Here is a 14,909-nt window from a genome sequence, read left to right on the forward strand (position 1 = left end):
AACAAGGACACACTCCGGGCGATAATATTGCTAAGTCTCAGTGGGGTGGTTGTCGCTTTCTCCCGTCCCTGTTGCTGGGACATGCCGAATTGTCTTGAAAATCTTCCACTTCAAATGCAGCACTGAACTCGCACATTAGGCAGGCATCCAAGCGGGAACCTACTTTAAAATAGGTTTGCCCAGTGCCACAGTTGGGAAAGCTTCCATGAGACAGCCCAGCTGCTAAGAACTTGCTTCACTTTCGCAGAACGCTCAGTGCTTTCTAGGGCAAACAGAGGAAGGAGGAGCTAAGCTTTGGAAGTCCTTGCCAAGTCATTTGCTTGGACAGACGGAGGGGTCAAGGGGAGCGGGGCAGCGTCTCCAGCATGCAGCACTACAGCATTTTAAAGCTTTGTGTCACTGGGAGGAGATAAAGGATTGTCTTGCTTTCTCGCTTTGCTGTTTTGTTTAGGCTGTTAAGGAATTTTCTGTTTAGCGATTTAACCGGTTCGCATCTAGATAGGTGATGACCGTTGTTGCTGTTTCCTTGTATTACCTTTGATGTTGTAACCCGCTCTGGCCTTGTGAAATGCGTAAAAATGGAAATACAATAAAGTAAATGTCATTTTTGAAGGTGCCTTTTGATCAAATAACTGCACTACCTTTCATGTATATATTAATTTTCTTAACAAGATTTGTATAGCAGGTACTCTTAAAGAAAGCATAAGACGGTATAAAACGCTGAGCGAACGTAGGAATTAAAAACAGACTTTAAAAGCGGCAAACAAAGAAGCATAGAGTTGGAAGGGACCCAACGGTCATCTAGCCCAACCCCCTGCAGTGCAGGAATAACATCATCAAAATGCAGAGAAAATCAACAGTGTGAAAAGCAGACGTACAAATTAAAATTACGTGTCTGGGTATGGTTGCCTAAACGAAACCGTTCTTTGTAGGCATCGAAAGCAGTGCCATGGAGGTGCCTGCATTAATATTAAAAACCCAGGAGACCATGCACCCCCAGCTGGCAAATGGGGCCACAGGGTGCCACCTTCTGCAGTCCCTGGGGCAGTTGGAGCAGAGCGTTCAGTTTCTGGCAGGGAGGCAAATTTCCTTCAGCAACTGCACTCCTCGGGTTGAAGGCCAGTCTTCCCTCTTGCCTTCACAAAGGTGCCTTAGTTCTGATGACAAGATGTCCCCAAATGGCTTTCTCTCAGTGCCGCAGTGCTAGGGTTCGAGATCCCAGGATTGCAGCAGTGAGAACGCTTCTCTGCACATAACGGCTGCTCTTGTGCCTATCTCCAGGCCATGTGAATTGCCTCTTCTAACGTGAAGGTTAACATCTTTCCCAAGCTGGCTAAAATTCCTGGTTGCTTGTGCACTGAGTCCAGGAGACGCCACGGCTCAGTGGGAGAGCATCTGCCTTGTGCGTATACATTCAGAAGGTCCCAGGTTCAGTCTTGCGGGCATCTCTAGGGAGGTTTGGGAGAGGCTTCCTGAAGCCTGGGACCCTGGAGAGCTGCTGTCAGTGTTGACTATACTGAGCTAAATGGACCAAGGGTTCGACTCAGTATCAGAGTATCAAACATGTACAGTATGACAGCTCTTCATCTTTTTTTGCCTATTAAACAAATAAACGTTTCTCAGAAGAGAGAGTCACCCAGATGCTCTTGTGTATAAACACTGCGTAAACTGGAATTACTATTTACCAATCATGTTCATTCCCCTGGCTCCTGTGTCTTTAACAGCAGCTCGGTCTGTGGACATTAGCAAGTGACAATCTCCTTTCTTGCGTGCTATGAAAACCCACTGGCCTCTACACAGATCAAGCTGCTTTTAAATGGACAGGAGCAAAAACCGGAACGTTTTGTCTGATCAGTTGGCAATCTCCAGGGAGGTATGTGTGTTGTGTTTCTATGTTTCGGCCCAGCAGTCTTAAGAACCCCTTTTCTCCCTTCCTTTCAATAGTTTCTCTTTGGGATTTGGCCTGTTCTCTTAGTAGAATCGACCAATAAGCAAGAATCTGCAAAGAAGCAATGACGAGGACATTTGACCAACGCTGAAGAGACAACTTACCCCAGATGCAATCAGGAGAGTCTACAATAAACCACTTGGACTGGCGTGTTGAACGTTCTTGCAAAGGAATATCCCCTTTCCCTTCCCTCTGGAGCTGCAGAGAATCTGTAGAAACAAGAGCCAGCCTATCTACAGAAGCCACGATTAGAGGTTTTTCTGTGCTTGAGGTATCAAAACGAGGGCGTGGGATTTCTGTGTACAATACTTTTGGAGCTGCTGGGCTGGCAGATTGCGCTGCTCACAGAAAGCAAGCGTGTTTTCTGTTCTTGATGGTGGGTTACAGAGGTTTTCGTTTGGCTGGCCAGAATTTTCATTTGTGGGCGAAAACCTAACGCTTCTGAGCATCGTTGAAGCCAGTCAGGAACGGACAGACCATCTATTTGATCTTTATAGAGGTCTCTGTGTTCTTGGGCGCACTCTGTATGTCTGCTGCTACGTCCTAACAGTCCAGGGCTTTACTCTGGCTTTCCAAAAACTGGTTTCTTTAGCAATTTGCACACGATAAGGGGAGCTGGGTAGGGGTGTTATTCTCTTAACTGAGTGAAATGTCCTGTTTCCTTTACAGACAGTGGGATTTTAATTTGATAAGGGGAGTGTCTTTCCACGTACAGAAGGTTTGTGAAATTTGCTGTTAAGTCAGTGATACTTGCACCATAAACAAAAGTCCAGTTGTCCACCCCAGTGGTTACTTGCAGAACCAATAAAACAGTATTATCTAGAGAGGTGTGGCCCAGGATCCCTTGTGGAACAGTAGAGGATGCTGGGACACATTTCTCTGAGCACTGTGCAGCTGCAAAATGTTTTGAACCAGAGTAGGAGAACCACCCCTTTGAAAACCACTCCCTCTCCATGGGATAATTGTAGGCCAAAGGAACAAACCTGCCTTAGCTCTCACCCTCCGACCAGTTGGAGATGTGAACTGTGAAGCTGGACTTTCATTGCAGTCCTAAATAGTTACCTGGAGGTAACCAATCGCCGGTTCTCATTCCCAAACAAATTTAATTCATGCCTGCCTTCCGGAGTACAAAATCCATGCACAGCTGTTCAGATGCACACGTGACATCTTTTGAGTCTTTTATCTCTCAGCCTAACCTACCTCACGGGGTTGTTTTGAGAATATTGGGTATGCCACCCTGATCTCCTTGGAGGATGGGCAGAATAAAAACGTAATATGAAAGTTAGGATTGTGCCTTCCTAAAACGGAGAAAAGAAAAGTGTCAATTGGCCATCTGCCCTTTTCTTGACTATTGCATCAGAGGTTCTTAAAACGAGACATCTGCCTAATTCTACAGTTATGCTACCTGAAAACTGATGGGGTGTGCATGTGTTTTGCAGTTTGGTAGGCATCCCTGAACGTTGAGCAGGAATTTTGCCTTGGGTGCTTTTTACACTGTGAGGAGCTAAGAATTGGGCTGTTCGGCTTCTGTCAGATTCTGCCAGATGGTGAAGGAAATGTGGTTTTGTTGCATTGCTTTTGTTCCCCACATGCTTTGAGCTCCTGGGTGATTTGGCGAAAGTCAGCAGCCTCTCTTGAGCTAACGAGGCAGCTCAGTTTGTTTAAGAAGCTCCTGAATGACACTGGTACCCGAAACCTCCACATCCCTTAAGCAAAAAGGCACAGACTATTCATAACCAAGACGCCCAGAACAAACACTCATGCTATTTTTTTGCTCTGCTTTTGCTTCTCTTCGTTTGGAATATTTGCTGCCTTCCTGAGTTTTCCAGTCGCTTAAAAGGGGAAGAATCACAAAAGTGCATTTTTCCACCCACACCTTGCGCTCATGCAATAAGAGTTCCCAAGCGGTTGAGATTAGGGGTCACTGCTTCTTAGATTGAACTTCCCATGCATAAGCCGTTCATTGCTATCTCCCCCTCAACCCTGCAAGCTGGCTGACAGGCAGACGCTACAATCACCTGTCAAACACCTGATGCCGTTATAACATCAGATGATTGACAGGTGCATGGTCCCAGCTGACTGACAGCGTTGGCCTGGGGGGGGGGAATGGGGGTCAGGGGCCAAAAAGGTTGCCCTCCCCTGCTCTGCTGAAAAGGACTGCAAGATCATTTTCCCTATGTGAAGTCTGAGGAAGGGCATTGCTTTGTGTTTGGAATTTGCCAGGCACCTGGCTGTCGGGATGCGGGAGGTGCTGTGGGTTAAACCACAGAGCCTAGGACTTGCCGATCAGAAGGTCGGCGGTTCGAATCCCCACGACGGGGTGAGCTCCCGTTGCTCTGTCCCTGCTCCTGCCAACCTAGCAGTTCAAAAGCATGTCAAAGTGCAATTAGATAAATAGGTACCCCTTCGCCGGGAAGGTAAATGGCGTTTCCGTGCGCTGCTCTGGTTCGCCAGAAGCGGCTTAGTCATGCTGGCCACATGACCCGGAAGCTGTACGCCGGCTCCCTCGGCCAGTAAAGCGAGATGAGTTCCGCAACCCCAGAGTCGGCCATGACTGGACCTAATGGTCAGGGGTCCCTTTACCTTTACCTTTATTGGCCTCTAGTGACCAAGTTCAGATGCCCGCGTGCCAGGATGGCGCCTAACATCTCCCCCATCTGAAGGCGTGTGCCTGGGGATCCTTGGATCTGGACCCTGTAGAATCCTACCCGCTATTTTATATCTGCAGAATCAGAACAAATTTTAGGAAACAAAAAATACAATTTTTTTGAGCTGCCTGGCCCCCAAAATGGCAACTAGGCATTCCGTTTTGGCAACTGGTTTAAGCAGCCATTTGGCACCTAGCTGATGCACCTGAGTTTCCAACACTGCTCATGGTTGACTTCCCTCGGGTTTTCTTTTGGCTCTTATGTGAATTGGCCAGCCTGCGTATCGTGTTTGGTATCTCATCCCTGTATTCGGTTACCGATCAGTGATGTGCAATGTGGCCTCGCGAGGCTCAAGTCTCCAGGCTGCCGGTAGCCAGTGGCATTTGCCTCTCTTGAGCCCAAACCCCATCAGCCCAAAACCCCCTCTCCCACGCTGTCCCAGCACATTGCTTTTGGGGCATAGGAACCTGCCTTGTGCTGAGCATAGATTGCGGGGTCCCTATCTAGTTCAGTATTGTCTACACTGACTGGTAGCTGCTTTCCAGGATTCAGTCAAGATCTTTTTTCCCAGTCCTACCTGGAGATGCTAGGAATTGAACCCTTTTGAATATGTCCTCTACAAATCCACCAAATTGACCGTGCTACTCCCACCCACCCCCAAAAGCACATTTTGCAAACACTGCCTAAGCCAAGCATGGGCAAACTCGGCCCTCCAGATGTTTTTGGGACTACAACTCCCATCATCCCTAGCTAACAGACCAGTGGTCAGGGATGATGGGAATTGTAGTCCCGAAACATCTGGACAGCCGAGTTTGCCCATGCCTGGCCTATGCTGTTTCCCTGCATTTCTAGGTATCTAGGAAATCACAAATAGTAGTAATAATTATAGCCAAGATCATGAAGGCTTGCAGCTTACTTTAGGAGTACCAATTCCGCACCAAATAGTGGGTGAATGAAGAAAGTGAAGGGACTGCCAAGTCGCATTTTTCTGCCGTGCAGCTGCCCACCCCAGCCTCCTCTTGCTTTTCCATATGGGATGGGAAGACTCAAGGGGCTGTTGTGCCTGTCCATCCGGACTTCTTCGTCCTGCGGTTTCCCTCTCAACCTTACTCGTGTTTGGCATGTTCCTGAGGAAATCGCGGGCTCCTGATTCGGAGCTCTTTTGTAGCAGCGTGATAAGCGGTTACGCGGTAAACAATAAGAAAACCCAGCGTGTCTCTCGCTCTTTGCTGTGCAGAGCAGCAAAGATGGCTCAGCTGCAGCTGCACTGAGAGCGCCCAATGTTTTGCCCACGCAGGGAGGGCAAAGCCCAGCACAGAGGGAGAGTTGTGTGGGTGCCATTCAGAGCTCTCTGCAGAGAAATTCCATGACTTGCCTACCACCCACCACAACGGGCCGTGGCTGTTAACGCTTTTTATACCAGAGCAAGACATTCCAGGCGCTGTTTCCGTGGACATGCCCTGGAGCGGGCAGGTGCCATGGGCAAACTTGTGCCATCAAGAAATAAAAACACCCGGAGCTATTGCATGGCCCTGCCTCCTTCCCAGCCAACCTTGGTTGGAGGGCAGGAAGTGGGGCTGTGCCTCATCTCCCCATTTGGATGTGATTGGAGTGACTGGATTCAGCTGCTCCCAATTTTATTTTTTAAAAAGCCCATCAATGAAATATTCCTGGTTTTATGGGAGTTGCTGTTGGGGCCAATCCTCTTTCAGGAGATGTGCTCAGAGCCCATCAGAGTGGCTGGGGGCAAATAAATAAAATAAAAATTTATTCTCATTAGCCAATGGCCATAGCAACAGTAAAACATTACAATATACGCAGAAAAGGAAATTTGATGTAAAAGCACAATTTAAAGTCCTGAATCAGCAGTCAGTTAGTGGCCCTTATTCTGATTTTTTTCCATACAAAGGGTGGCAAACATATACCATCAGCCCTAGAAGTCTTCCAAACTAAACCCCTAGCACAGCTATTATACGGGGCTCCGATTTGGACTGGTAACCACCTTAGCACTTTGGAAGCTGTTCAATCAAAGTTTCTAAGGCAGATTTTTTTTTTTTCTGTACTGCTATGCGTCCCAAACACATCATTGAAACTGGAGGCAGGTCTCCCTTCAGTAGAAGTACGGACTTGGCAAAGAACTTTTAACTTCTGGCTGGGGGCAAATGCCTCTTAAAGTAAGCCTTTTAGGGGTGTAAAATTTGCAAGGGCCGCAGCAGAGCTCTGCTAGCTAAGGAAAGGGGCCTGTTTAAAGTGAGTCGTCTTAGCACACCTGCTTGCATCTCCTGTAGCAAAATCTGGGGCGGCTAGGGCATCTTCTTCACTTTATGTAGTCGAAAAGAGCAATGCTTGGTCCAAATGTATTCTAAAAAGCGCCGCCGGAAGAAAAGAATGTAATATTTTCAGACCGGAGGTAGCCAACATGGAGCATTCCGGGTGACGTTTGACTCCTAACACTGCCGCAACAGTTGGGGATCCGTGTCTACGTGGGCTCCACGTTGGCTACCCCTGCTAAAGACTGTGTGCCTCTGAACTCCCTTCTTGGCTTTACTGAACCTGTGCAATACTGAAAGTTGTGTGTGAATGCTTTGGAGCTTGTGGGGGGAAACCGGGGCTGCCTTCGCCCAGAAGGAATATAAATGGCATGGATAAAATAAAAGCGGAATTATGTGTGGTGTCCCTAGAAAATCCGCCCCCCTGCTCTTTGTATGTTGAAACTGTGCTTTTTTGGGGGTGGGGAGTTAAAGCCTTATTCTGAGTCTTGTTGATGCTCTTCCCTGCCACACACTGTTTGTTGCAACAAGAAAGAGACGCACAACATTAGGAACCCTGTAAACGCCGTGTGCACTTTGCCCCTGAGATGCTGCCAGCTAAAATGTGGAGCCCAGAAGTTAAAGCTTGTATTTACTACGATTGTATCACCCCAACCAGAGGGCCCGTTTTTTAAAAAAGAAATCACTCCCTGTGACCTGCAGCCAGGAGGTGATGAGCTGCAATCTCCACCCCAGCTGGAATGTATCTTAAGACTATATCCAATATGGAGCCAAAGGCTGGGGCTGGACCCATAATGGGGGGAAACAACTCACATCCACAAGGAGCAAGGTCTTTGCCCCTAACTTGGCCATCCCCAAACTCGGCCCTCCAGCTGTTTTGGGACTGCAACTCCCATCATCACTGGCTAACAGGACCAGTGGTCAGGGATGATGGGAACTGTAGTTCCAAAACAGCTAGAGGGCCAAGTTTGGGGGTGCCTGCCTTGAAACAATCTAGTTCTGCTCTCTCTCTAGCTGTGTACGGTCTCACCTGTGAAGGATCTGAATCTTCTCCCCAGGTGAACCCAACAGCGGGAACTTGCAGAACTTCTTTCAGTGCCACAAACCGTTGAAATAGTTTTACGTGGAGGAAAGTGGGACGGTGAACTTTGCATTTTTATTTGCCAACCTGGATTAGCTGCCCAGTCTAGTCATTAAAAAAAAATCAAGAGGAACATTTCCCATATCTCAAGACTTGTTTGTGGTTGAATGTTTGATTTGGCAATGACAGTAGATGTTGCTGCAGGGGTATTTTTTGGCATCCCAGAGAGGCGCACAGATTGTATTCTGCTCTTTAAAAAAAAAAAAAAATTGCCTTTTCTCTGTCATAATGACAATGTGGATCATCTGACGGATTGAGGAAGGAACATGGGATACCGCCATATACTGAATCTGAGCATCTGATCTGATGAGCGGCTGAACGTACAGCTAGCAATTGAAGATTGGGACAGTGTTGGTATTTGAATACCCAACAGTATTAAATAAAAGCCCTCCTTCTGAGAAGTTTGCACAACTGTATGTGCTCCTTAGCGAACCGTCTTCCCATTCTGCTCGGGGGAGAACCAGGAATGCAGTCGGTCCGTCCTCACAAACCAGGCGGTTTGGGCTGAAATTTATTCTGGCAACGGCGGTAAAATATTTGCCAGTGACTCTTCTTAGCGGAAGCTGAAAGTGGGGCGGTGGAAGGGAGCAGGGGGAGGCAGTATGGGTTCAAAGGGTGCCATGAATATTCACAGCGAGGCGGTGGTGGTGCACATATCAGACATATGCAAAATGCAGAAACCTTCCGCAAATGTTCTTTAGGTGAGGTAGCAAACCTGCTTCTGCTCTGCACCACTCCAGGCTTCTGTGTGGAGAATTAATTTATCCGCGGAGAACCGTTTCAGCTATGCAACCTTCTCACTTGAAGGCTGAGGGGGTTCAGTGCAGGCTCACCTAAACTGCCTTCTCTCCCAATTTTGCTGAGCAAACCCCTGGTTCCTGAGCTTTGCTTCCTCTGCTCAACTTTCCTTTCCACACCTCCGACTCGGCTCCTTGGAATCTCTGCCTGTTTATCTGTCCCATTGCGGCAGGAGTAGGGATCCTTGGGTTTCGGGGAGCCGGTCCTCTGTACCTGGCTCTCTGAATTTTCCCCAGGCCGTACAGTCATACCTTGGATTACAGACGCTTCAAGTTGCGTTTTCTTGGGTTGCGGACTGCCAAAACCCGGAAGTACCAGAACGGGTTACTTCCAGGGTTCGGTGGTCGCGCATGCGCAGAAGTGCTAAATCGCGCTATGCACAGACACGACGCTGCAGGTTGCGGATGTGCATTCCGCACGGATCACATTCGCAACCCGAGCATCCACTGTACTCTTAATCCTGCCCTGCTCTGCCCCACCCTTGGGTGCTTTTGCCTGGCTGAAATATGTCCTTGAACTCTTGGGACTAATGCCTCTTGCGCTCCTTGGCAAAGAGAGAGTTGGGTGAGCCATGTGTAGAAACTAGCCTGCTTGTACAGTGCTCTGCCCACTTTGGACCCCAGAAGGTCTGGAAAGGAAGGTAATTCTCAGAATGGAAAACGCTCCCCACCCCTACCTCTCTATTACACTTTCTGTATTTATTGCTGCTTATCCCTCTGTGCCATTAACGCTTTCCCATGTGCAAAGTACTACTTTGCTTCCACGTTAAAGAACCAGCATCCAGATTTCCCAGGGCGTGATGAGTGGGGCGGTCCATATTTTTCTGGTTTTACTCCTTTACCCAGAAGCCCCCTCTCAGTTTCCGGCGCTGCTGCTGTAGCAGCGGATCTTGCCCATCAGATTGGCATCTCAAACCTCCATGTTTCCGAAACCCTCTAAAATGAGTATTGCTTCTTATCGTGTCAAATGAATGTTTGATTATTGGACACACTTTTTAATGCACTGATTTTAAGATGTCGCTTATTATTATTGTTTAAAATGGAAATGGAACCGGGCTGTCGAAAGGGATGTGGTGGATATCTTATGTTAAGTGACCAGACTTGGTTTTTTCAACCTTTTTTGTTGTTTTCGCTGTTGTTCTGGACCTGTGGGATTATTTTGTAAAGAAACGTTTTCCTTTACAGACGAACTTAACTGTGGTTGTATCACAAAACAGCAGAAAACTGTATATAAAAGCCATTGTGATGAATACTCTGCAAGCATTTTGATATACTATATTGAAATCTTTCTATGGGACTCATTTCTCAACAAATAAGCTTATAATATATAATGCTATTTTGCAATAAAAGTGGCTTTTTCAGATTTAAATGACGTATTTAATCAATTTACCCTTTCAGCATTAATTATGACTTTCTAGCTAATAATTATTAAAGGATTTTTGATTTAATTAAGGACTCCGTTGTTCGTTCTTTCCCCCCTCACTCGTTCTTTTTGAGGTGTGCCTTCATGAGTTTTAAGGTTCCTTTTCTTGCACCTGTTGAACAAATTCTGGGTAAGTAAAAGTAGAGGTCTATATACAAATACACACAAAATCTAATGCTTGTGATGCCCATAGAGGTCTTAAGAAAATTTATTAAATAAAAATTGAGTTGAACCTTTATAGCAGAAAAGACAGGAATATACAAAAATGCAAGAAACTACACTCCAAATATAAAACATTGATAAAAGGTAAAGGTAAAGGCACCCCTGCCCGTACGGGCCAGTCTTGACAGACTCTGGGGTTGTGCGCCCATCTCACTCAAGAGGCCGGGGGCCAGCGCTGTCCGGAGACACTTCCGGGTCACGTGGCCAGCGTGACAACGCTGCATCTGGTGAGCCAGAGCTGCACACGGAAACGCTGTTTACCTTCCCGCTGGTAACCGGAGGTGCTTTCGAACTGCTAGGTTGGCAGGCGCTGGGACCGAGCAGCGGGAGCGCACCCCGCCGCAGGGATTCGAACCGCCGACCTTTCAATCGGCAAGTCCTAGGCGCTGAGGCTTTAACCCACAGCGCCACCTGTGTCCCATACATTGATACATCAACATAAATCAGTAAACTCTACATACATCAAAATAATATATCCACAACATGTGAGGAACTATGCAATAAACTGTATAAAAAGAAAACCTCTGTATGGTGCATGAAATGTGCCTATATTTAGTCCTATTCCTTAGACACCTAAAATGCCTTCTTAATATGTTCTTAACATCCATCGATCCAATTTTCTAGATCGCTTAAAAACCAAACACGTTTCAGCTGCTCTGCCTTCTTCAGTGGCCTATTTTGTTACACAGTGTCTAAAAAAATAGATCAAAATGTATGTATGATGCAAAAACCAATTGACTAATGCGCTCCAGCTGCTTAAACTTAATTTGCCTACCAAATCACATCCAAATAGCTCCTTGGCTCATGTCAAGGTCGAAAGGCAACATCCCACTTGGCATAAGTTGCAAAAAATTGTCAGTCACCTGTTCTATGTAGTTTCTGTGTGTGTATGTCAGGCATAGGCAAACTCGGCCCTCCAGATGTTTTGTGACTACAACACCCATCATCCCTAGCTAACAGGACCAGTGGTCAGGGATGATGGGAATTGTAGTCTCAGAGCTCCTGGAGGGCTGAGTTTGCCTATGCCTGGTGTATGTTGCCAACATGGGCAGTTGAGCAGACAGCTGTGGTTCCCTTTTATACTGTTATAGATTGGGGAGGGGGACTCCCCTAAACTCTAGAAATGAATAAATGCTAGGATTTTGATTAACTGAGATATGGGTGAAAGTACAAGCTACAGAGCTGCGCCAGACAGAGAATTCCTGAGCTGGCATATGCCAACCAGCCTGGCTAGCTTGGTGAAGAGCATAGCTGTCAACCGTCCCTTATTTGGCGGGAAAGCCCCTTATCCCAGTGCTGTGTCCCGCTGCTGTCCCTTATTGATGATGTCCCTTAAATTTCCCGGGTTTCAAAGGAAGCAGCTTCTCTCCCTCCCTCCCTCCCTGCTGGCCAGGGAGGAGGGAGGCTCCAACTGTGTTGCTTGGCTGCGTTGCTCACCCAACAAGGAGTCTAAGAACGACTGGGGGGTGGAGCTTGCATGCCTTGTGCCAATCAAATTGGCTGTGTTGCCTGGGGACTCGCCTTTGCTCAGCGCTTCCCAGCGGAGAGGTGACAGTGTTTTCCCTTGCTGCATCCCCTCTGCCAGGTTGCTGTGCTGTGGGAACCACCGCTTGAGGCTTCATTTGGCTGCTGGCTGGGCTTTCTGCCTTTGACTCAGAGGGGCTCAGAAGTTGAACATACCTGTTCTCTCTCAAAATCCCTTATTTTGGCTGCTGATCCCTTATTTCCGAGGCTGCTGGTCCCTTATTTTCAAATCTGTAAGTTGACAGCTATGGTGAAGAGCAAATCTGTTGGCATGACAAAAAGTGTTGATGGGCCATCAGGGAATAATATTTTGGCCTGGGGAATGAGATCTTACCAAGGCAGTGAGGGTGTGTGTGTTTGAGGTGATGGGAGCAATGGTTTCTGGGAAGAAGAAGCAGGCAAAAGAGTGGAGATCCATCTTGGGCAGGCTGGCTGAAGGCTGCCTGCACTGCTGCGGGGTACAAGCCCCTCTCAAAATCACCATGGCATAAGATCTGGACTCCCTCCATGCAGACTGAAGGCGGGGGAAAAGGTGAATGAACCATCTTTCTTAAAGCCACGACAGTCTCCGCCATGCCTTCAGTCGTCCGAAGGAGCAGGACACTGTCAGTGCCGGATTTACAATAAGGTAAAGGTAAAGGGACCCCTGACCATTAGGTCCAGTCGTGACCGACTCTGGGGTTGTGGCACTCATCTCTCTTTATTGCTGAGGGAGCCGGCGTACAGCTTCCGGGTCATGTGGCCAGCATGACTAAGCCGCTTCTGGCGAACCAGAGCAGTGCACGGAAACGCTGTTTACCTTCCCGGCGGAGTGGTACCTATTTATCTACTTGCACTTTGACATGCTTTTGAACTGCTAGGTTGGCAGGAGCTCGGACCGAGCAACAGGAGCTCACCCTGTCACGGGGATTTGAACCTCTGACCTTCCGATCGGCAAGCCCTAGGCTCTGTGGTTTAACCCACAGCACCACCCAGTGCCGGATTTATGTATAAGCTAAACAAGCTATAGCTTAGGGCCCCACTCTCTAGGGGGCCCAAAAAAATTAAAGGAAAAAATAACTGGGTGTACATTTCCAAAATATAAGTTAAAAAACAAATAAAATAAAACCTACATTTTGTGTTACGTAGGCTCCTATGATGTAAGGAATGGGCCCCGCTTGCTATGCTCCCTGAAATATCACTGGTTTGCTCCTTTCTATATATAGGGTGCCTACATTGTGCATGGACTGGTTGCATGACAACATGTGCAAATGGCTTGAGATACCTATTAAGTCCATAAATTACCAAATAGCATATCTCCAACACAAAAAATATCACTGGTTTGCTCCTTTCTATATATAGGGTGCCTACATTATGCTATTTATAATTATTAATAGTTTGCATCATATTTACACATATTATTTCATGTTACAGCAAGTTTCTAGAGACTAGATTATGAGTCTTTGCAAATTGCATTTCTAAAGGAACTTTTGTTATTGCCAAATGCCAATGTATTTGCATTATTAAGTTATGAATAAAAAATCATTTTAACTTAGAGCTTAATAATTACTTCACTATTAATATACTTCTTAATTGTATTTCACTATTAATATACTTCTTAATTGTATTTCAATTCAACAATTACTTTGATAAAATACACACTTTGTTATGTGCAAATGGCTTGAGATATCTATGAGGTCCATAAATTACCATAGGGCATATATTCAACACAAAACACAGCGACAATATGTTGTTGATGAAGGACAGCTGGACATATAAAGGGCCCTGTTACCTTCAGTAGCTTAAGGCCTCATCAAACCTAAATCCGGCCCTGGACCCTTTGTGAGTGCTTGGGACCCCATGGGCTCTTGCCACCGCTTGGCAGAGCACCCCACTTTTGTAACAATATTTTGCGTGCTGATTGCAGCATCTGGACTTGATGAGGCAGGTGTGACCCTCACCTGTCCTGAGCCTACTCCAACTAAGGAATCACGCACCTTCTCCCAGAGGTGGGAGGCCAGCTAGGGAGCTGGGCTGTGGGCTCTTGTCTGCCTCAGCTTCCTAGCTAGCCCCTCATCCTACTCCCTGCACCTAGAAACCTGCCGTGTTCATGGGGACAGGAGCCCCTGTGGCTCTGGTGAGGAGTTCTGCTGCTCTGATTCCTGTGCATTGATCCCCATCATGCTATGAACAACACAGATCACAGGTTTAACTTGGCAACTAATAAGTTAGAATCATAGAATCATAGAGTTGGAAGAGACCACAAGGGCCATCGAGTCCAACCCCCTGCCAAGCAGGAAACACCATCAGAGCACTTCTGACATATGGTTGTCAAGCCTCTGCTTAAAGACCTCCAAAGAAGGAGACTCCACCACACTCCTTGGCAGCAAATTCCACTGTCGAACAGCTCTTACTGTCAGGAAGTTCTTCCTAATGTTTAGGTGGAATCTTCTTTCTTGTAGTTTGGATCCATTGCTCCGTGTCCGCTTCTCTGGAGCAGCAGAAAACAACCTTTCTCCCTCCTCTATGTGACATCCTTTTGTATATTTGAACATGGCTATCATATCACCCCTTAACCTCCTCTTCTCCAGGCTAAACATGTCCAGCTCCCTTAGCCGTTCTTCATAAGGCATCGTTTCCAGGCCTTTGACCATTTTGGTTGCCCTCCTCTGGACACGTTCCAGTTTGTCAGTGTCCTTCTTGAACTGTGGTGCCCAGAACTGGACACAGTACTCCAGATGAGGTCTGACCAGAGCAGAATACAGTGGCACTATTACTCCCCTTGATCTAGATGCTATACCCCTATTGATGCAGCCCAGAATTGCATTGGCTTTTTTAGCTGCCACGTCACACTGTTGGCTCATGTCAAGTTTGTGGTCAACCAAGACTCCTAGATCCTTTTCACATGTACTGCACTGCTCTCAAGCCAGGTGTCACCCATCTTGTATTTGTGCCTC

The 14,909-nt window shown here is 47.0% G+C and overlaps 1 protein-coding gene across 1 annotated transcript in view; it reads left to right on the forward strand.

Moving 5' to 3' along the window:
* The window catches only part of ACER3 (alkaline ceramidase 3), a 59,564-nt gene extending 49,312 nt beyond the window's left edge, over positions 1–10,252 (forward strand). The window contains exon 11 of the mRNA XM_079974143.1: positions 1,945–10,252. Coding sequence (XP_079830269.1) covers positions 1,945–2,016 — 72 coding nt within the window. The 3' untranslated portion in view covers positions 2,017–10,252. The remainder of the gene's footprint in view (positions 1–1,944) is intronic.
* The last annotated feature ends 4,657 nt before the right edge of the window (positions 10,253–14,909 follow it).

Source organism: Podarcis cretensis, assembly GCF_951804945.1.
Source record: "Podarcis cretensis genome assembly, chromosome: 4".
Taxonomy (NCBI): Eukaryota; Metazoa; Chordata; class Lepidosauria; order Squamata; family Lacertidae; genus Podarcis; species Podarcis cretensis.